Below are 23,460 nucleotides of genomic sequence, written 5' to 3'. Positions count from 1 at the left end.
TACAGCACAGAAGCAGGACCTTTGGCCCAACTGATCCATGATGACCGAGTTGCCTACCCGAGCTAGCGTTTGGCATGAATCCCTCTAAATCTTTCCATCTCATGTACCTGTCTAAATACTTTTTTAACATTGTAATTCTACTCACCTCTTACAACTCCTCTGGCAATCCACTCTACATATCCATCACCATCTGTGGGGAGAATAAGTTGTCCCTCCGATTCCCTTTAAATATTTCCCCCCTCTCACCTTAAACCAATGCTTTGTATAGTTTTGTTTAGTTTAGAGATACAGCGTGGAAACAGGTCCTTCGGCCCGTCAAGTCCATGCTGACCATTGATCATCCGGAAACTAGTTCTATGTTATCCCACTTTTCCATCCTTCACACTAGGGGCAATTTACAGTTTTAACCTTCAAACTGGCACATCTTTGAAATGTGGGAGGAAACCGGAGCACCCAGAGAAAACCCACCTACGCAGGGAGAACGTACAAACTCCACACAGACAGCACCTGGGTCTGTGGCGCTGTGAGGCAGCAGCCGTACCGTTGAGCCACTGTGTCATTCCCTTGTCGCACTTTACATAGCTCTTTGCCACTTGTAATTTTATATAGATCTATAAGGTCACCCCTCAAGTCTCCTATGCCACACGGAAAAATACTCCAGCCTATCCTTATAACCCAAGCCCTTCAGTTCTGGTATGATCAATGGTGTTATCAGTGTGGTGTTGAGAGGGAGAGCCAAAATAGTGCGGCAAGGAGGAGTGTTAAAGGGAAGGACAAGAAAGAATTGGGAGGCAGCGAAGCAAAATCTGTTTAGGATCAGCTTCTATTACTAGCCTTTTTTTGATGTCACTTCATATGTTATGATTTAGATATGGATCAATAGTAACAGCCCAGATATGAGAGTGAATAATATTTTTCTGGAGAGAATAGGAAGGAGAGAAAGACAAGTAAAAGGTTAACAAAAAAGAGAAATAAATCAGTAACCTGTTGTGAGCAAAGACTGGAGAAGACAGAAAAGAGAAAAACCCTTTCGCGTTTGAGTGAATGGACTGGTGCAAGGAATAGGTTGATGCCGGTGTTTAGTACAACATTATTTTGTGATTCTATCTTCTTTTAAAGGAGGGATTTGGTGAATTACTGAATGCAGACACCCAAAATTGTAGCTAGGAACTGCAGATGCTGGTTCAAACCGAAGATAGACACAAAATGCTGGAGTAACTCAGCGGGACAGGCAGCATCTCTGGATAGAAGGAATGGGTGACGTTTTGGGTCGAGACCCTTCTTCAGAATGTATTTTAAAATCTAAATTTTGCTTTAATTATAAGTACTAAAGGTACATTGAACAAGATGAGAATCTGAACTTAATATACGTTTCTAAACCATTATGAAATAGTCTCCCTTACAAAATAAACAGATTTTACTGGTTTCACATTTAACAACAAACATTACTAACATGTAGCAATTTAAAGCAAATACAATTGCTTGCACGTTCTTCCAAGATAGATTAACATGATCCTTTTATAAACAAAACCAATGGGATAATCCAAAACATCCCCTGCCTGAAGGATTACTTGTTACACCAGCAGCATTGATTTTCAATGATGCATTTACTTGCTGCAAGATGTTTCTCTTGCTGAGATACCCAATTGATAACAGACATTGGCTGTCAACAAATGGGGTAATGGCAATGTCCTTCACTATACTTACATCTGAGGAGATGTTCCTGACACATTTGACAAATTCCATGCCGTTAACGTTTTGGCACTATAACAGTCCCAGTCTATATTGGGAAATTTAAAATCTCCTACTATGATAACTCTATTAATCTTACAACTGCTTGCAATCTCCTGGTATATTTGTTCTTTTAACTCAATTTGACTATTTGGGGGCCTATAGAACACTCCCATCAAGGTTGTCCCCTTTTTGTTTCTCAGCTCCCCCTAAAATGGCCCCACTGTATGAACCACCATTAATGTCACCTCAGACCACTGCCGTGACATTTTCTTGAATCAAACAACCAACATTCCTCCTCTTTTACCCTTATCTTTCTGCCAGTCTCGTCCCTCTCAGGCAGGTTTTCATAATGGCTACAATACTCCAGTCGCACATGCCTATCTATGCCATGAGATCCCCTGCATTACTCATCAGGCCTCTCACATTTAAATAAAAGCAGTTTACTGATACCTTAGAATCACCAAATATAAATGCAGTATTCACCTAAAAAAATGATTGTTTTATCTTAATTTGTTGGAATATTCTGCAGATCACACGAGTAAGACCAAATACCTTTTCATCAGGAATCCTTTGACGAACAGACTCCAGATAATTGCCTATGTTATCTACATTTGTATAGCGTAATAGAGTACGAGCAAAATCCTCTTCACTGATTGTGGTCATTCCTTTAGAGTATGAAAGGAATTCAGTTTCCAAAATTTCAGTCTGTATATTGTCCATGAATCTAAAATAGTGTTACAATGACAGACTATGAGAGAACATAAAGCAAAATATTTTCCAATCAAAAGCTTAAGTTATAGATTATTAAAATTCAGTAAAGGATCCTGGATGAGGGAAATAACTAAAACAGAAGCTGGGTAATTACTATTTTATGTTCTATGTTCTTGCAAGGCAAATCAATTCAATCAAGAAAAATAAATTACAGTTTTGACTTACTTGTAAAAGTCATCGAAATTCAGCTCAGCCTTTCCTTTCCTTCCAAAAAAATGAACAAGTAATGTGGTATCTACAAGAAAGCTCTCCTCTGCACGCTGGAATAAAATAAATATTAATATTGTAATGGCAGATGGTTTTGAAGTTTTCTAATTTTTAGCCATAATCTATTTGTAAATCTACAAGTCTAAGTCACTTCTAATATTTTTTTATAAAGCAAACATTTCTCATGTATAAAGCAAATAAACTAGTTAAATATTGCTCTTGTACCCTTGGTTTATAATTCAACAACTATCCCATATTCTAGCATAGCTTGTCACTAGCAACCCTCTTTCCATCTCTAGCATTCATTCTATCATACTATCTGCTGTCTGATTTTAATGATAATGGTATTACTAAAAAAAAAGAAATACGCACATTGGCTGACGAGATTAAGTTTTCCTCTCTAGCTTTTAGCATGTGTTTACACTTTCTTTTATTTGTACCTTCAACATTGAAATTAATACTGCTTCTCATTCTTTCAGACTTCAAAATTCTACATGTATAACCTTATTCACATATGTCAAAATATTTATCCGCGATACATTGCTATATCCAGTAATAACTGAAGATAGAGTACAAGAAAATTAGGATAAGGCTTGTGTATAGTGTTCATCTTGGTTTCTCAAAATAGTCTTTTGACCTTTTCCAATTCCCTACAGAACATCTCCAAATCCTCCAAATCCCTACAGAACGTCTATCCATTAGTACGGACAGCTCTGGCTGCCGAGTTAAATTAAGCTTGTGCTTCAATCATTTAATATTCTTTAAATAGATATACAGATCACTTAAATGTAGATGGAGGCTTTAAAGAAAAATGGAATAAGAAATGTAAGGTTCATGAAGAGAGAACCAAAATTAAACCCAGTAAGTACCTAGGATATCTAAAAGGGGATTAGGAAAGTTTAATGGGACCGACTTTTTCATCTTCATCTTTTTGAAGCATATTATCAGCAAAATCCCCAGGGCCAGATAGGCTGCATCCCAGAGTACTTAAGGAAGTAGCTCCAGAAATAGTGGATGCATTAGTAATAATCTTTCAAAACTCTTTAGATTCTGGAGTAGTTCCTGAGGATTGGCGGGTAGCAAACGTAACCCCACTTTTTAAGAAGGGAGGGAGAGAGAAAACGGGGAATTACAGACCAGTTAGTCTAACATCGGTAGTGGGGAAACTGCTAGAGTCAGTTATTAAAGATGGGATAGCAGCACATTTGGAAAGTGGTGAAATCATTGGACAAAGTCAGCATGGATTTACAAAAGGTAAATCATGTCTGACGAATCTTATAGAATTTTTCGAGGATGTAACTAGTAGCGTGGATAGGGGAGAACCAGTGGGTGTGGTGTATCTGGACTTCCAGAAGGCTTTCGACAAGGTCCCACATAAGAGATTAGTTTACAAACTTAAAGCACACGGCATTGGGGGTTCAGTATTGATGTGGATAGAGAACTGGCTGGCAAACAGGAAGCAAAGAGTAGGAGTAAACGGGTCCTTTTCACAATGGCAGGCAGTGACTAGTGGGGTACCGCAAGGCTCAGTGCTGGGACCCCAGCTATTTACAATATATATTAATGAGCTGGATGAGGGAATTGAAGGCAATATCTCCAAGTTTGCGGATGACACTAAGCTGGGGGGCAGTGTTAGCTGTGAGGAGGATGCTAGGAGACTGCAAGGTGACTTGGATAGGCTGGGTGAGTGGGCAAATGTTTGGCAGATGCAGTATAATGTGGATAAATGTGAGGTTATCCATTTTGGTGGCAAAAACAGGAAAGCAGACTATTATCTAAATGGTGGCCGACTAGGAAAAGGGGAGATGCAGCGAGACCTGGGTGTCATGGTACACCAGTCATTGAAAGTGGGCATGCAGGTGCAGCAGGCAGTGAAGAAAGCGAATGGTATGTTAGCTTTCATAGCAAAAGGATTTGAGTATAGGAGCAGGGAGGTTCTACTGCAGTTGTACAGGGTCTTGGTGAGACCACACCTGGAGTATTGCGTACAGTTTTGGTCTCCAAATCTGAGGAAGGACATTATTGCCATAGAAGGAGTGCAGAGAAGGTTCACCAGACTGATTCCTGGGATGTCAGGACTGTCTTATGAAGAAAGACTGGATAGACTTGGTTTATACTCTCTAGAATTTAGGAGATTGAGAGGGGATCTTATAGAAACTTACAAAATTCTTAAGGGGTTGGACAGGCTAGATGCAGGAAGATTGCTCCCGATGTTGGGGAAGTCCAGGACAAGGGGTCACAGCTTAAGGATAAGGGGGAAATCCTTTAAAACCGAGATGAGAAGAACTTTTTTCACACAGAGAGTGGTGAATCTCTGGAACTCCCTGCCACAGAGGGTAGTCGAGGCCAGTTCATTGGCTATATTTAAGAGGGAGTTAGATGTGGCCCTTGTGGCTAAGGGGATCAGAGGGTATGGAGAGAAGGCAGGTACGGGATACTGAGTTGGATGATCAGCCATGATCATATTGAATGGCGGTGCAGGCTCGAAGGGCTGAATGGCCTACTCCTGCACCTAATTTCTATGTTTCTATGTTTCTAAAATGCTGGAAGTGGTAAAATTCATGTGGTACAGAGACAGATGCTATGGAGTTACTAAATGAACACTTTGCACCTGAATCTTACCAACATAACATTAACAGGGAAGGAAATAATAAATAAATACATAATTTAATTTAAATATTTAAAATGTAGCTCGCATGCAAAAAATAAATCAGAGTTAGAAATTATTTTGTCTAGTGCAATATTTTTGTATGTTAAGTTAAGAATTTTAATCTAAATCATAATTGTGTGCAAGTCATGGAAATTTTAGTTTGTTTCGGACCTCATGCAGTTGTCAATAGCATGCAATTCATAGTTTGACATAATTCAGTAAAAAATTCAGTGGCATATCCATAGTTTTTGAACAACAGGCGTGCTCCTACATTATTTAAAGGAACACAACCTTGTTTATTATGTGATTAGGGTGTTCAAGATGCAATCAGGTAGGGGGGTTTGGTTAACACTCATGATGCAAAGCCTTTCTCTCCCCTACACCCATGACCACTGCAATTTAGGCACCTAACACATCCCTACTCTCATGGTCTGATAACGTTTATCAAAAGTAAACTGGCAACATCAATACATTTCCCCAACCGTCCTTTGTATCTTGGATCCTCAATGGCTCTTCCTCTGACATCCCAGGACCTAAATTCCAGGTCTCAAGGACCTATTCTCAACTGCAATTCCTCTATAATTTGCAATGTATCCTGTTCTCTGCCAGTTCTACAATGGTGGATATGTGTGCATTATTGCAGTGACATGTGATGTGATGGAATATTGCCAATGGCAAAGTTATATACAAAACTGCTCCTCCTCATGCTTTGCAAGTTTAATGTGCCTTTTCTTTAAATGTGGTTTAATAGACAATAGACAATAGGTGCAGGAGTAGGCCATTCGGTCCTTCGAGCCAGCACCGCCATTCAATGTGATCATGGCTGATCATCCACAATCAGTACCCCGTTCCTGCCTTCTCCCCATTATCCCCTGACTCCGCTATTTTTAAGAGCCCTATCTAGCTCTCTCTTGAAAGCATCCCGGCAAGGGATCCCAGACTCCGGATGGCAAGTCCACGCCATCCCCGCGGCTAGAAGCTCCGCAGACCACAACCCCATGATGCCAAAGTCACCAGGCCAGCGATTGGAGCACTCCTTTCTGGCGACCCCCGGCAAGGGTTCGCCCTGCTCCGTGATGGAAAAGTCCTCGCTGCGCCCGCTGCTGAAGCTCTGGGCCTGACTCCAGGAAAGGCCGCTCCAATCCAAGCTGTTAGGCCACGAGGGAGGAGACATGGAAAAAGTCGCCTCCGTCGAGCAGGGCAGCCGACTCGCAGCGCCCCCAACCGACTAGAAATAGGGTGTAAAGGATCACTTTTACTACAGAAAGCTGGTAGGTGGGTAAAACATATTCTGGTGGATTTAGAACCATAAAATAATGCCCAAATTAGCTGCTTACATCTATTTACATCAAGTCTTGGGATTGGTATTGATTTAATATTACCATTTACAATGCCCTCCATAATGTTTGGGACAAAGACCCATCTGTACTCCACAATATGAGATTTGTAATAGAAAAAATCACATGTGGTTAAAGTGCACATTGTCAGATTTTATTAAAATATATTTTTATACATTTTGGTTTCACCATGTAGAAATTACAGCTGTGTTTATACAAAGTTCCAATGACTAGACCCTTCTTCAGACCCGAAACGTCGACCTTATCTCCATAGATGCTGCCTCACCCGCTGAGTTCCTCCAGCATTTTTGTGTACCTTCGATTTTTCCAGCTGCTTCCTCACCCGCTGAGTTCCTCCAGCGTTATTGTGTACCTTCGATTTCTCCAGCATCTGCAGTTTTTTCTTAAACAGTTCAATAGATGATAACTGTTCTGAATCTACTGGTACATGCTTTCAAACTTTTGAGTATCTTCAGCCCCATGGTAGACAGGAGAGGGAATCACCAAGGTGCAAGTGGTCTTTGGTTATGCTGACAGCTTTCCCAAGGCCACGTGAAGTGTAGATGGAGAGATTTGGATGATAGACTGAGCTGCATCTGCAATTCTCTGTAATCTCCTGGAGTCTCAGGCAAAGCGGTTGCCAAACTAAGTTTTCATCTATTCCGATAGGATGCTTTCTAAAGTGCATAGGATTAATTCAATGCAGTTTACAAACAAACAAGGTCACGTCTTCAAAGGCCTGTTATGGGACTGCTTATTTGAGAGTTTGTTGTGGTGTTCAATGTCTGATTTTTTTCTTGACAGCAAGTTTTTGCCTTTATATAGACAAAAATCACCCCGACTCTTTCCAAACTCAGGTCTCAGTAAAAATAATTCATCATTGCCTCTGCAAAAGGCTTGCATGGAGATAGCCTTTCATAATTCCGAAAAAAGCTAAACAAAAAAAATGTGCAGAAGGCTTAACAAATGGCCAATTCCAACAAAGTTCAAAATTACAACAGTAGTTTAGTGGCCTTTAAAGTTTCAAACATATAAGATAGCCTACTTCAATGACAGCCCATTCAACACCTTCAAATATTTTCTCTATCGATGGTGGTTCAGTGTGTGACATCTACAAATGCCTGACTAGGCTGCTGCTGCAGCAACTCACAAAGCCACAACAGCTATCATCAAGGAGGACAAGACTAGCAGGCCCATGGGATCAACACAACCATCTGCAGATCCCCATCCAAATGACACACCATTTTATCTTATCTTGGATATACATCACTGATCTTTTGTCATTACTGGGTCTAAGCATGATGGGAATACCTTCACCTGAATATCTGCAATGGTTCAAAGTGCCTCACCACCACCTTGAAGGGCAATTAGAGATAGACAATAAATAATTGTTATTTATTTGTATTATTTATATATATATATATTACTAGCATTTGACAGCAATTATAAATCTTCTAACTTTAATCTTAATGCTAACACTTATTTGGTTGCAATTATATTTTATTTATTTTAACATAATTTTGCTAAACCCTGTTGCAACTATTGATTTCTGTACAACTCCAAGGTGTAGAACTCTATGTCATTAGTAACTAGTAGTAGATGAAATTAAATTTTCCTAAAGAGAAACGCAGAGCAATAATATTCTCCACAGAATCTCCCTAATTTGGAATTTTATTTTTGAGTACAATCTACATTCCCCCACTGCAATATAACATTACAACACTATATCAAAATACAACATTTAAATGAACCGCATTGATAAAAATGGAAACATTCATTTAAGAATTAAATATTTTATATTAGAACGGCGACGAGGAAACACTTTTTCTCACAGAGTGGTGAGTTTGTGGAATTCTCTGCCTCAGAGGGCGGTGGAGGCAGGTTCTCTGGATGCTTTCACGAGAGTGCTAGATAGGGCTCTTAAAAATAGCGTAGTCAGGGGATATGGGGAGAAGGAAGGAACGGGGTACTTATTGGGGATGATCAGCCATGATCACATTGAATGGCGGTGCTGACTCGAAGGGCCAAATGGCCTACGCCTGCGTCTATTGTCTATTTCTGACGTTTTTTCGGGCTAAAGACATGAGATAATGTGGAAAATAATAAATGTGTTATAATTAAAGTAAGTTTACAATAAAGATTAAAACCAGATGATAGTAATGAGAGCAGGTCATTGCTTGCAAGGTAATTATACTACAGGCGATGTACTTATTATAATGATTGTTGGAAGTAAGTAAGTTTATTGGCCAAGTATTCACATACAAGGAATTTGCCTTGTTGCTCCGCCCACAAGTAACAACATGACATACAGTGAGTTACGAATGATTCAGAAAACACTAAACATTAATAATAATAAAACATTAATGATAAAACACCAATGATCAAGCATGTGAACCAACAAAATACCAGATCAAAGGGAGGCTACATATTTTTGGCTGTTGAGTAGAGCAACTACTCGTGGATAAAAACTGTTTTTACGTCTGGCTGTGGCAGCTTTGACAATCCGGAGTCGCCTTCCAGAGGGAAGTGATTCAAAGAGTTTGTGGCCAGGGTGAGAGGGGTCAGAGATGATATTGCCCGCTCGCTTCCTGGCCCTTGCAGTGTACAGTTCATCAATTCGTAAACAAGAAATCATATGTAAAATTATTTTCCACAATAAAAATTGGATCTATGAAACACATCAAAGTATGGACAAGAGTGTCTAAAGTAAGTAAAAGTGAGCATTAAACTGGCAGTGAAAGAGGGATCCACATCAGCTTTGGCTGCGACGGCGCTCAGGTTACAGTATTCCACGATGAAAAGGACTAAAGTGCCTTGCGTAGTATAATAGGGTTTCTTTGCCCAAACATGCACAAAGTCATTTTCTCCACACTCCCCTGTCATTACAGTAATTGGAGACTGTGGAGGAAATGTGCAGGCAAATGAATTACAGTTGGAGTAGATGGAGGAAAAAAGATCAAAGACTATTAGCAGGGATCTGGTGTATAGTCTGGGGGCTAGAAGTGGTGGGAACTGTGGCAAGCATAAATTATGATAAGATGCCAAGTTAAAGTAAGAACATACCTGAAGTATGTTCGGATGGATCCCCAACAGCAGTCCAGGTAGGGTCCAGCAGCCTAACAGCAAAGGCGGCCTCGACGCTCTAGCTAAGACTTGCTTCACTGCTGAGGCCCAGCACACATGAAAGTCTTGTGTGCAAGGGACAATTTAGAGCATATTATATTGAACATTGCCTGCTGATTCACTGTGCATCCACAGCAGTCTCTTTGCATACATGCATCACATATTTGGGAGGACCAAGACTGAACATTCGGAAGACCTTTAAGTGGCCAAAAGATTTTCGTGATTAGGTTTTAGATTAAGGTCATAAGTCATAGTAGAAGTAGGCCATTTGGCCTATCAAGTCTCCTCCACCATTCAATCATGGCTGATCTATCTCTCCCTCCTAACCCCATTCTCCTGCCTTCTCCCCATAACCCTCACCAGCACTCCCAAGTCCTTTTGCACCTCCGATTTCAGGATTCTCTCTCAATTTATATAATAGGTACTTTGGGTCCGTCTTTACTAAGGAGGACACAAACAATCTTCCTGATGTACTAGTCAATGGATTTGGGGTGACGGAGGAACTGAGGGAAATCCACATTAGGCAGGAAATGGTGTTGGGTAGACTGATGGGACTGAAGGCTGATAAATCCCCAGGGCCTGATGGTCTGCATTCCAGGGTACTTAAGGAAGTGGCTCTAGAAATCGTGGACGCATTGGTGATCATTTTCCAATGTTCTATAGATTCAGGATATGTTCCTGTGGATTGGAGCTAATAATAATAATAATAATAATATCTTTTATTGTCATTGCACATCAGTGCAACGAGATTTAGTATGCAGCTCCAACCGATGAAAAAGAAAAGTAAAATAAATAAATAAGCTGTGTGCTGTGACCATCCGAGGGACAGTCCAGGGGGGGGTGGGGGGCACTCAGCAGGGCCGGTTCAGAGCCGCTATAGCTCTGGGAATAAAGCTGTTTCTGAGTCTGGAGGTACGGGCGTAGAAAGCCTTGTAACGTCTGCCGGAGGGAAGTAGTTCAAACAGTCCGTTACAGGGGTGTGATGAGTCTTTATGGATGCTGACGGCCTTCCTGAGGCACCGTGTGTGGTAGATGCCCTCCAAGGCTGGTAGCTCTGTCCCAATGATCCTCTGCGCTCTGTGGACGACGCGCTGAAGAGCTCTCCTCTCCGCCTCCGTGCAGCTGAGATACCACACAGAGATACCATACGTTAATATGCTCATATAGAGCTATTGCTCTGTTAAATACGGATCAAAAAATAATAGCGAAAACACTAGCCAGTAGACTAAGCAGGTATGTTAGTAGATTAATAAATGAGGATCAAACAGGATTTATACCTAAGAGACATTCATTCAATAACTTGAGACGTTTGCTTAACATAATGCACTCACATAAATCTCACGACCAAGAGTTAGCTATCATCTCACTGGATGCAGAAAAAGCGTTTGATCAAGTAGAATGGGATTATATGATTAAAGTATTGCAAAAATTCCAATTGGGAGAGAACTTCATTGCATGGATAAAACTATTATATAACAAACCTACGGCTAGAATACTAACTAATAATATATTATCCTCGAAATTTGAACTATCAAGGGGCAATAGACAAGGTTGTTCATTATCTCCGCTGTTATTTGCTTTGGTAATTGAACCCCTTGCTGAAAAAATAAGAACACACCTGGATATTTACGGTTATAATACAAAATATTCAAATAACAAAATATCCCTATATGCCGATGATGTACTACTGTACATCACAAAACCACAAATTAGTATACCGAATATATTAAATTTAATTGAGGACTTTGGATCCTTTTCAGGATATAGAATAAATTGGAACAAAAGTGAAATTATGTCGATAAAACCAAAAGACTCAACACATCTCAGGAAATTCCCCTTTAAAATAGCTACAGAAAAATTCAAATATTTGGGAATTGAAATTACTAGAAATTACCAGGATATGTTTAAAGCCAATTATAATCCCCTACTTAAGAAATTAAATAATTTGATTAAATTCTGGAAAACACTTCCGATGTCCTTAATAGGCAGAATAAACGCTATAAAAATGATTTTCTTACCACAAATTCTATACCTATTTCAATCAATACCTATATATCTCCCAAAAAAGTTTTTCAAAAAATTGGACTCAGACATTACAAATTTCATATGGGATTATAAACCCCATAGAATACAAAGAACACACCTTAATAAACGAAAAGAGTGGGGGGTCTAGCGCTCCCTAACTTTATGTATTATAATTGGGCAGTAAATATTAAAAATATGATTCACCTGCTGGACAATTCTGCCCAGCAGGCGGACTGGATTGTAATGGAAAAAGGGGATTGCTCCCCGAGTAATATAGGAGCGATTATCCTCTCACCAATAAATCTGAATAATAAAAATTATAATAAAAACCCAATTATACATAGCACAATTAGAACATGGAAACAAATAAAACAGAATCTAAAATTAAGAAACCTATCTCTCTCAATACCAATAGCCAATAACCCATCGTTTAAACCATCAATCATAGACAAATCATTTATACATTGGGAAAGAATGGGAATCAAAACGCTCGAAGATCTGTATGAAGTGGGAAAATTACTATCATTTCAACAACTACAACTGAAATATAATTTGAAAAATAACCAATATTTTAAATATCTTCAAATTTGTGATTATTTGAAAAAATACACAAAAGACTATCATAATATGCCTTCCGACTTACTGGATGAAGCAATGAAGACAAAGGCGGAATCAGCTAACTTAATATCGTACTTATATAATATCATTTTAAACATAGAAATACCCACAACAGATGGAATTAGAAGAGACTGGGAACAAGAATTAGCTATAAAAATTTCAAAAGAGAGCTGGGATAAACATTTACTACAGGTGCATAAATGCTCGATTAATGTACGACATACGCTTATCCAATTCAAAACATTACATAGACTATACTATTCAAAAACTAAATTAAATAAAATCTTTCCCAATGTTTCACCAATCTGTGATAAATGTCTGTGTCAAGAAGCTACCATAGCGCATTCTTTTATTTTTTGTACAAAAATCCAAAAATTCTGGCATGGAATATTTGATATTTTTTCAAAATTAATTAAAATAAAACTGGTACCAAAACCAGAATGGATCATTTTTGGGATATCGGAAGATATCCCTGAATTAAATGTGTATCAGAAGAATTTACTCAATTACGGGCTAATAATGGGAAAAAAGCTCATACTTAAATTCTGGAAAAATGCGCCCACACCAACAATAAAAATGTGGATATCAAATATGTTTGAAACATTACATCTGGAAGAGATGAGATTCCTCTTAGCAGATAAAGCAAACCAATTCCAAAAGACATGGTCTACGTTTATGGACCTATTACAAGCATGAGGTGCAATAGTAATTTTAAATAAATAAATAAATAAATAAATGGTATCAGGACCTGGCATTGGGAGATAAAACAACAAAAACAGACTTGGTTGGTAGTCTCTCTGCGGAGTTTAATGTTATAATAGAGCGATTGTCCTTACTTTCTTTTTCTTTCTTTTCTAGGGTCTACTTTCTTACTTTACTTCCTTCTCTAACTTCTTTTCTATGGGGCTTTCTTTTCCCAACACTCTTCTGCACTTCACAACTCTTGCGCACCTTCTTTACTTTCCTTACTTCTATCTTTTTCTTAAAGCTTTAAAAAAAAAAAAAAAATGAAGCGGTACAAAAAATGTATTAAGATATATGTGTTGTGTGTTATTGTAATTTACCGTACTTCTAATAAAAAAAAAAAAAACAAAAAAAATATGCTCTCTGTGGTGCAGCGGTAGAACGTTGTCAGCAGCTGTTGGGGCAGACCAGTCTTTTTTAGTGTCCTCAGGAAGAACAGTCGTTGCTGTGCCTTCTTGACCAGCGCAGCGGTGTTGGTGGACCATGTGAGGTCCTCTGAAATGTGAGTGCCCAGAAACTTAAAGCTAATGTTATCCTGCTTTTTAAGAAAGGCCAGAGAGATAAAACAGGGAATTATAGACCAGTTAGCCTGACATTGGTGGTGGGGAAGATGCCGGAGTCATTCATAAAAGATGAAATAGCAGCATATTTGAATAGCAGTAACTATTATTGTATTATATGCTGTAAATCCGTAACAGATAGGTAAATACATTACAATTTCTAGCAATAGACCAAGTATTTATGGAGAAGTTCAGTTGCTAGCTGGTACATTGGCATATCATAATCAGTAGCATCATTATACTCCTCAGATTGTAACTAATAACCAACTGTACACCTTGCTTTTCCTCACCTTTTCAATTTTGGCATTGTAAACTACAGGTTTTTGCTCTTCAAACCACACATGACATGCCTTTCTGCCCACTACTTTCCCATTAACATTAACAGATTCCATTTCTTAAGAAAAGGATAATTTTTTTAAATAGCCTAAGTATCCAAATAACAAACTAATCCCATTCACACAAGAATTCACAATATAACATGATTTTTAAATCTCACTGTCATGAATTTATATCCCAGATGGAAGGAATTTAATTTTTAATTCCCATAAATTAATCTAGAAACATCCACCCAAAATATAATCAAATACATGTGACTCAAACTGTTGTGAATATTTAGTTTAAAATAATGATCATGGAGAGAGAGAATAAGACAAAATGATCTCCAAAAAAAATGGGCATTTTAATCATCTTGCTTCAGGAACGCGATCGATTGGAACGTTGCATTTGCGGTGAATATGAACCTCATATCGGCAGGAAAAACACTGCTGGTTCGTATGTGGCCCAAATAACATATTTGCTTATAGAGGATTGATTAAAGTCATCCCAAGAAGCAAGTTTATATGTAAATTACACGACTTACACCGTGTTTTGTCCCGTACTTGAGATCCGTCACGTTGTAGGCGTTGACGGCGTTAGAAGTCGCTTTTTATTTTAATACAATTATGAAATTGTCTCGCGATTAAAAAAATAAAATAAACGGGAATGGAAGTCGGAACGATTTTTCTGCATCAGCTAGCAGCCCGAGGAAATCAGACTCGGACAGGCGGTAGAAAACTGGATTTTAATCCCCCCCCCCCCCTCAAAGGACCCAAAGTTGCGCACATGGCCAGTGGCAGAACTGCAGCACCGCTGAAGGTAAGTTTTGTAACATCGCTATAGTAACAGGTTTGGTCTAAGTCAGCATGGATTTACGAAGGGTTCATCACGTTTGACTAATCTTCTGGAACTTTTTGAGAATGTAACTATGAAAATGGACAAGGGAGAGCCAATGAATGTAGTGTACCTGGACTTTCAGAAAGTATTTGATAAGGTCCCACATAGGAGATTAGTGGGCAAAATTAGGGCATATGGTATTGGGGGTAGAGTGCTGACATGGATAGAAAATTGGTTGGCAGACAGAAAACAAAGAGTAGGGATTAACGGGACCCTTTCAGAATTGTAGCCAGTGACTTGTGGGGTACCGCAAGGCTCGGTGCTGGGACTGCAGCTATTTACAATATATATGAATGATTTAGATGAAGGGATTACAAGTAACATAAGCAAATTTGCAGATGACACAAAGCTGGGTGGCAGTGTGAACTGTGAGGAGAATGCTATGAGAATGGAGGGTGACTTGGACAGGTTGGGTGGGTGGGCTGATACATGGCAGATACAGTTTAATGTGGATATTTGTGAGATTATCCACTGGTAGCAAAAACAGGAAGGAAGATTATTATCTAAATGGTGTCAAGTTGGGAAAAGAGATCTGGGGGTCCTTGTTCATCAGTCAATTAAAGTAAGCATGCAGGTACAGCAGGCAGTGAAGAAAGCAAATGGCATGTTGGCCTTCATGACAAGAGGAGTTGAGTATAGGAGCAAAGAGGTCCTTCTGCAGTTGTACAGGGCCCTAGTGAGACCACACCTGGAGTATTGTGTGCAGTTTTGGTCTCCAAATTTGAGGAAGGACATTCTTGCTATTGAGGGAGTGCAGCGTAGGTTCACAAGGTTAATTCCCGGGATGTCGAGAGAATGGAGTGGCTGTGCTTATATACTCTGGAATTTAGAAGGATGAGAAGGGATCTTATTGAAACATCATAAGATTATTAAGGGTTTGGACACGCTAGAGACAGGAAACATGTTCCCAATGTTGGGGGAGTCCAGAACCAGGGGCCACAGTTTAAGAATAAAGGGTAAGCCATTTAGAACAGAGATGAGGAAACACTTTTTCACAGAGAATTGTGAGTCTGTGGAATGTTCTGCATCAGAGGGCGGTGGAGGCCGTTTCTCTGGATACTTTCAAGAGAGAGCTAGTCAAGAGTCAAGAGCGTTTTATTGTCATATGTCCCAGACGGGAGAATGAAATTCTTACTTGCTGCAGTTATTGACCCTCTCTACCATCGTCCCATTGATATAAACAGGATTGTGGGTCCTAATCCTTCCCGTACTAAAGTCCACAATCAGTTCCTTGGTCTTACTGATGTTGAGAGCCAGATTGTTGTGCCGGCACCATTTGGTCAGTTGGTCGATCTCACTTCTATACTCTGACTCGACCCCATCCGTTAGTCGTCCAACCACAGTGGTGTTATCGGCGAACTTGATGATGGAGTTCGCACTATGACTGGTTACGCAGTAATGGGTATAGAGTGAGTAAAGCAGGCGGCTGAGCACACAGCCTTGAGGTGCTGCCGTACTAATTGTTACTGAGGATGAAGTGGTTCCTTCAATTCGAACAGACTGTGGTCTGTGGATGAGGAAGTCGAGGATCCAATTGTAGAGGGATGCACAGAGGCCCAGTTCCGTGAGCTTGGTAACCAGCTTGGAAGGGATGGTGGTATTAAACGCCGAGCTGTAGCCAATAAACAACAGCCTGACGTAGGTGTTTTTATTGTCCAAGTGGTCCAGTGCAGAGTGAAGAGCCAGTGAAATAGCATCTACCATTGACCTGTTGTGGCGGTATGCGAACTGAAGTTGGTCGAGGTTCTTGTCGAGGTAGGAGTTGATGTGCACCATAACCAACCTCTCAAAGCACTTCATCACCATAGACGTCAGTGCCATTGGTCGATAGTCATTGAGGCACGTCACCTTACTCTTCTTGGGCACCGGTATTATTGATGCCCTCTTAAAGCAGGTGGGAACCTCAGACCTCAGAAGTGAGAGTCCGTAAAAACTCCAGCCAGTTGGTCCGCACAGGTTTTTAGAACACGGCCGGGTATACCATCAGGTCCAGGAGCTTTCCGAGGGTACACCCCCCTGAAGGATCTTCTGACGTCGACCTCTGTGACTAGGACTGTAACACCGTCAGGGCGAATAGGGGCTCGGGAAGATTAGGTTGATGGAGGAGAATTCCCTCGGTAGGTAGAAGGGACGGCACTTCATAGAAACATAGAAAATAGGTGCAGAAGGAGGCCATTCGGCCCAGCACCGCTATTCATTGTGATCATGGCTGATCGGCCCCAATCAATAAACCATGCCTGCCTTCTCCCCATATCCCTTGATTCCACTAGCCCCTAGAGCTCTATCTAACTCTCTCTTAAATCCATCCAGTGATTTGGCCCCCACTGCCCTCTGTGGCAGGGAATTCCACAAATTCACAACTCTCTGGGTGAAAAAGCTTTTTCTCACCTCAATCTTAAATGGCCTCCCCTTTATTCTAAGACTGTGGCCCCTGGTTCTGGACTCACCCAACATTGTGAACATTTTTCCTGCATCTAGCTCCTTTTATAATTTTATATGTTTCTATAAGATCCCCCCTCATACTTCTAAACTCCAGTGAATACAAGCCTAGTCTTTTCAATCACGCATCTGCCCACTCGCTCAACCTGTCCAGGTCACCCTGCAACCTCCTAACATCCTCTTCACAGTTCACACTGCCACCCAGCTTTGTGTCATCCGCAAACTTGCTAGTGTTGCTCCTAATTCCCTCTTCCAAATCATTAATATATATGGTAAACACGGAGCTTTGCGGCACTCCACTCGCCACTGCCTGCCATTCTGAAAAGGACCCGTCACTCCTACTCTTTGCTTCCCGTCTGCCAACCACTCTATCCATGTCAACACCCTACCCCCAATACTATGTGCTCTAATTTTAGTCACCAGTCTCCCGTGCGAGACCTTATCAAAGGCTTTCTGAAAGTCTAGATACACTATATCCACAGGCTCCCCTTCATCCATTTTACTTGTCACATCCTCAAAAAATTCCAGAAGATTAGTCAAACATGATTTTCCTTTCATAAATCCATGCTGACTTGGACTAATCCTTTTACTGCTATCCAAATGCCCCATTATTACCTCTTTAATAATTGACTCCAGCATATTTCCCACCACCGAAGTCAGGCTAACTGGTCTGTAATTCTGTAATTTCCCGTTTTCTCTCTCGCTCCTTTCTTGAAAAGTGGAATAACATTAGCTATCCTCCAATCCTGACTCTATTGAACATTGGAAAATGATCACCAATGCGTCCACTATTTCTAGAGCCAACTCCCTGAGGACCCTGGGATGCAGACCATCCGGCCCAGGGAATTTATCATCCTTCAGTCCCATTAGCCTACCCAACACTGTTTCTCGCCTAATGAACATTTATTTCAGTTCCTCTACCCCCTTAGATCCTCTGTCCTCCAGTACATCTGGGAGATTGTTTGTGTCTTCCTTAGTGAAGACAGATCCGAAGTACCTGTTCAACTCTTCTGCCATTTCCTTGTTACCCATAATCATTTCACCCGTGTCTGCCTTCAAGGGACCCACATTTAACTTTGCTACTCTTTTCCCTTAACATATCTAAAGAAGCTTTTGCTGTCCTTTATATTCCTGGCCAGCTTCCCCTCGTACTTCATCTTTTCAGCCCGCATTGCCCGTTTTGTTTCCTTTTGTTGTCCAATGAAAGTTTCCCAATCCTCTGGCATCTGGCTACTCTTTGCTATGTTATACATCTTTCATTTTAGTTTTATTCTATCCCTAATTTCTCTTGTCAGCCACAGTTGCCTCCTACTCCCCTTAGAATCTTTCTTCCTTTTTGGAATGAAATGATCCTGCGTCTTCCGGATTATGCCCAGAAATTCCTGCCATTGCTGTTCCACCGTCATTCCTGCTAGGATCCCTTTCCAGTCTACCTTGACCAGTTCCTCTCTCATGTCTTCATAGTCCCCTTTGTACAACTGCATCACTGTCACTTCCGATTTAACCTTCTCCTTCTCAAATTGCAGATTAAAACAAATCATATTATGATCACTACCTCCAAGCGGTTCCTTTACCTCGAGTTCAAATCTGGTTCACTAGACAACACTAAATCCAAAATTGCCTTTTCTCTGGTCGGCTCCATTACAAGCTGCGCTAAGAATCCATCTCGGAGGTACTCTACAAACTCTCTTTCTTGGGGTCCTGAACCACCCTGATTTTCCCAGTCTACCTGCATATTGAAATCCCCCAACACCACAGTGACATTACCTTTGTTACATGCCAGTTTTAACTCCTGCTGCAACTTACACCCTACATCCGGGCTACTATTTGGGGGTCTGTAGATAACACCAATTAGTGTCTTCTTGCCTTTACAATTCCTCAACTCAATCCACAGTGACTCTTCAGTCCCTGTCTTCCTTCGCAAGGGACTGAATTCCATCCCTCACCAGCAGAGCTACCCCCCCTCCTCTGCCCACCTGCCTGTCCTTTCTACAGGATGTATAACCCTGAATATTAAGTTCCCAGGCCCGATCCTCCTGCAGCCACGTCTCAGTAATCCCCACAATGTCATATCTACCAGCCTCTAACTGAGCCTCAAGCTCATCTACTTTACTTCTTATACTTCGCGCATTCATATACAACACTTTTAATTCCTTATGCATCTCACCTTTCACATCGATCCCTATTACACTTGGCCATACTCTCCTATCCCTTTGTGAGCTTTCTTTCCCGTTAATTCTGGGGTCATTAACTATCCCTTTACTCTCTTTCCCTTTAACTCCATCCTTGACTATCCCATTTGACACCCCCCCCCCCCCTTTATTTAGTTTAAAACCACCCGCGTAGCAGTGGCAAACCTGCCTGTCAGAATGCTGGTCGTCCACCTGTTAAGGTGCAATCCATTCCTTTTGTACAGTTCCCCCATACTCCAAAACAGATCCCAGTGGTCTAAGACTCTAAATCCCTGCCCCCTTCACCAGTTCCTCAGCCACACATTTAGGTCCTGTATCTCCCTCTCCTGTTTTCCTCTCGCCATCACGTGGAACTGGAAGCAAACCGGAGATAACCACCCTGGAGGTCCTGCTTTTCAGCATTTTTCCGAGCTCTCTAAAATCACGCTGCAGAATATTCATGTCTTTCTATCCGCCAGATGTTCGAGGTGTGGAGAGCAGGAGTTGGATAGGACTGCCACGTCTAAGCACCACGAAGAGTTGACCATCTCCCTTTCCCAGATGCCTGCGTACGGTCCATACGGTGGATGGAGAACCCTAAGGCTGGACCTCTGAATCTGGGGAGCTGGGGGCGAGCCATGTCTCTGTGAAACAGAACACAGAGCATTCCCTCAGCTCCCTTTGGTAAAGCAGCCTTGACCTTAAGTCCTCCACTTTGTTTGGGCCAGTAGGATGGTAGGGAGAGGGGGGGCGAAGTCCCCTACGCTTCAGTCTTACTTGTAGTCCTGCCCGACGGCCACGTTTCCGTGCTCCATGAAGCCCTCCTCGGTGTTTAAAGGTATAGTACTTGCGAGCCTCCGCAATGTTGGGGATTCCCTTACAGTCGGCACCTCCAGCTCCATCGCTGCTGGGAGATCCTGACCAATGTCCTTAATTCTGGACTCCATGAAAACCTCCCCAATGTTTACAGGTATAGTACTTACTGTACCTGCGCACCTCCGCAAGGTCGGGGATTCCCCTCCGATCGGGGATTCCCTTACCGTCCCTATCTTTGGGAGTTCGCAGTAGCGCTAATGCATTAGCAGCTCGCTACTTACATCGTTGATTTCTGCAGATTCTTTGATACAGGTGAGCTCAGAAATACTATATTTGAAGATTTTCTGTTATGCCGCTGGCAAAATGTCACCGCAGGTAGGCACCATCTTAGGTAGAAGATGTGTAAGCTAGATAGGGCTCTTGAAGATAGCGGAGTCAGGGGATATAGAGAGAAGGCAGGAACGGGGTACTGATTGTGGATGATCAGCCATGATCACATTGAATGGCAGTGCTGGCTTGATGGGCCAAATGGTCTCCTCCTGCATCTATTGTCTATGGTCTATAATAGTCTACGCCTTTATTCCTACTACCAAAATGCATGACTCCACCTTTTGCTACACTATATTCCATCTTTCACTTCTCTGCCCACTATCCCAACCTGTCTAAGTTCTTCTGCAGAGTCCCTGCTTTTTCTACACTCTATTTTCGTATCATCCGCAAACTTGGCCACAAAGCCTTCAATCCCCTCATCCAAATCATTAATATACAACGTGAAGATTAGCGGCCCCAGCACCGCACCCTGCGGAACTCCGCTGGTCACTGGCAGCCAACCAGAAAAAGCCCCCTTTATTGCCAACATGCTCTCCATGCCAGCAAACATGCCCTTTGATACAGTGGGCTCTTATCTTCGTTAGCAACCTCATGCGTGGCACCTTATCAAAGGAATTCTGAAAATCCAAGTAAACAATATCTACTGACTCTCCATTGACTGTCTTATTTTCTTCTTCAAATAATTCCAGCAAATTTGTCAAGCAAGTCCTCCCCTTCACAAAGCCATGCTGACTTTGAAATGTGTTGCATGAAAACATTACCCAAAGTCAGAATTTCAATTCCTGTATTTTTCTAACAAAAATCTAATGCTTGAGCATTTAAAAATGTTGACTCCATACTAAAAACGTTTGTTCTTGGTTCCGTGCTCTTTACTTTAAAAGTGTGATACAGGCACACCTTGAAATGTCTGCATCTAATGTATTTTCCTAGTTGAGCTGTGAAGGTGGTGGTAGGCCATCTTCAAACGAATGAGAAGCAGTTCAAACTAATTGATTGGTTTTCTTTGTAATTTAGCAAGACCATGAAGAAACAATTTGAGTAGTTAAGGATCACATGCAACAAAACAGTAAGACTTTTCTTCTGGTAGGAAACTAACAGTATACTTTTATGGTTTAGATAGCTTTTACTTAAACAAACAATTTATTTTTAAATACATTAAAATCCAACAACTGTCAGAATTGGTAGTCTGATCGTGTTATCAGTGCACTACATAGTTCTCAAGGTTTGGAACATAACTTTAGACCTGCACTGTCATTGGCTCAGCAAAAAGTGATGGTATACACACATTCCAAATAAAATGCATTGGAACTAAATTTCTTTAAATCTTTACAGGACTTTTCAGATATTTCTGTACCTCTGCAAGATCTGCAAAGAGTGCTTGGCTGGTGTTACGCCTCAATGTATCCCAGTAACTTCGATCTGTGGCATGATCTGGGCAATCTTTTTTTAACACCTGCAGAGTTGCGAAAAGGTATAATTGTTGTAAGGTTTGACATTGTTCACCAGATATGGTGGAAGTTCTACGTATGACACTGAAAAAATATGCAAATTATATCAATGCTGTTTCCTTTATTTTGATTGAATTCGGAATTTTAGGAGTGCACATTATGAAATTTAAATATATCGTTTCTTCGTGCAAATAACCTGAAGTGCTGCATAGCTTTAGTTCCTGAACCTAAAGAGGGTAACACCTGCCTCAATGGCAATACAATGAACGTTCACCTGGTGAATCGCTGGAACGAGGAAGGTTCTTTTGGGAAGGGAGATTGATTTTATTACTTATATTAGCATAAATCAGATATCGAGTTATGTCATATGCGACGACTGGTATAAATAAGGTGAAACAATCAAATGATCTTCTCATTTTTCTATTCTCACCTGATTATAACCTAAGAGTATGCATGCTATTTTAAAGATACAGTGCCCTCCATAATGTTTCCAATTGACATACAGTGCATTAAGAAAGTACGGGAAAAGGGGTCATCATTGGGGGGCGAGGACTCCTTCCCATGGAAGTGCGCTGTGAGGCGGAGGCGACGGTAGAAGCGCTCCAAGTCATGGTGGGCGCGGAACTCATTGAGATGGGGACGGAGGGGGACAAAGGTAAGACCTCTGCTGAGGACAGACCGTTCGGTGTGGGAGAGGGGGAGGTCGGGGGGGATGGTGAACACCCGGCCGGGATGGGGGTTGGGGCCAGAGGAAGGCAGGTGGGTGGACTGGGGACGGGGCGATGTGTGGTGGGGGGGTTGTGGGTGTTGGAGGGGTGGTGGGTGGTCAGGGGGTGAGAGGGCTATAATGTGGGTGGGGAAGAGCGGGGGTGACATAGTGGGAGGGGGATGGGGGAGAGTCAGTGGAACAGCCACTGAGGTTAGCAAGGTTGGGCAGACTGGCACTAGGACCCAGTGGAGTCAAGCCCAGGAGAGTGGGAGTAAGCAGCGTGGAGGCTTCAGGCCCAGTGCAGAGTCCAGGCTCCAAGTAAGGCGACGGCTGTGGGTAGTTGGAGGGAGGTGGAGTGGCACGGGTCACCGGAGCCGATGGTCGGAGTCCAGTGGCATGGGTCACCGGACCCGATGGTCGGAGTCCAGTGGCAAGGGTCACCGGACCCGATGGTCGGAGTTCCGTGGCGCGGGTCAACGGACCCGATGGTCGGAGTCCCGTGGCAGTTGAGTCGGGGTCTGCAGGCGATGCGTTGGAGGTCCCGGTGGGTGGATAATCGGCGGGGC

General features: G+C 41.6%; 1 protein-coding gene across 4 annotated transcripts in view; it reads right to left on the bottom strand.

Annotated features, from left to right (window-relative positions):
- micu3 (mitochondrial calcium uptake family member 3) overlaps positions 1-23,460 on the bottom strand; it is a 129,013-nt gene that overhangs the window by 28,905 nt on the left and 76,648 nt on the right. For 3 of the 4 annotated variants that reach the window (XM_033029258.1, XM_033029267.1, XM_033029277.1), the window contains 3 exons: positions 22,092-22,190; positions 2,671-2,765; positions 2,287-2,458 (listed from right to left, as the gene is read on the bottom strand). In XM_033029258.1, coding sequence (XP_032885149.1) covers positions 2,287-2,458; positions 2,671-2,765; positions 22,092-22,190 — 366 coding nt within the window. The remainder of the gene's footprint in view (positions 1-2,286; positions 2,459-2,670; positions 2,766-22,091; positions 22,191-23,460) is intronic. The other variant, XM_033029287.1, reaches the window with a different exon arrangement.

This window comes from Amblyraja radiata, chromosome 1 (genome assembly GCF_010909765.2).
Source record: "Amblyraja radiata isolate CabotCenter1 chromosome 1, sAmbRad1.1.pri, whole genome shotgun sequence".
NCBI lineage: Eukaryota > Metazoa > Chordata > Chondrichthyes > Rajiformes > Rajidae > Amblyraja > Amblyraja radiata.
The sequence above is the reverse complement of the archived record's forward strand: the minus strand, read 5'-3'. Positions and strand labels throughout refer to the sequence as shown.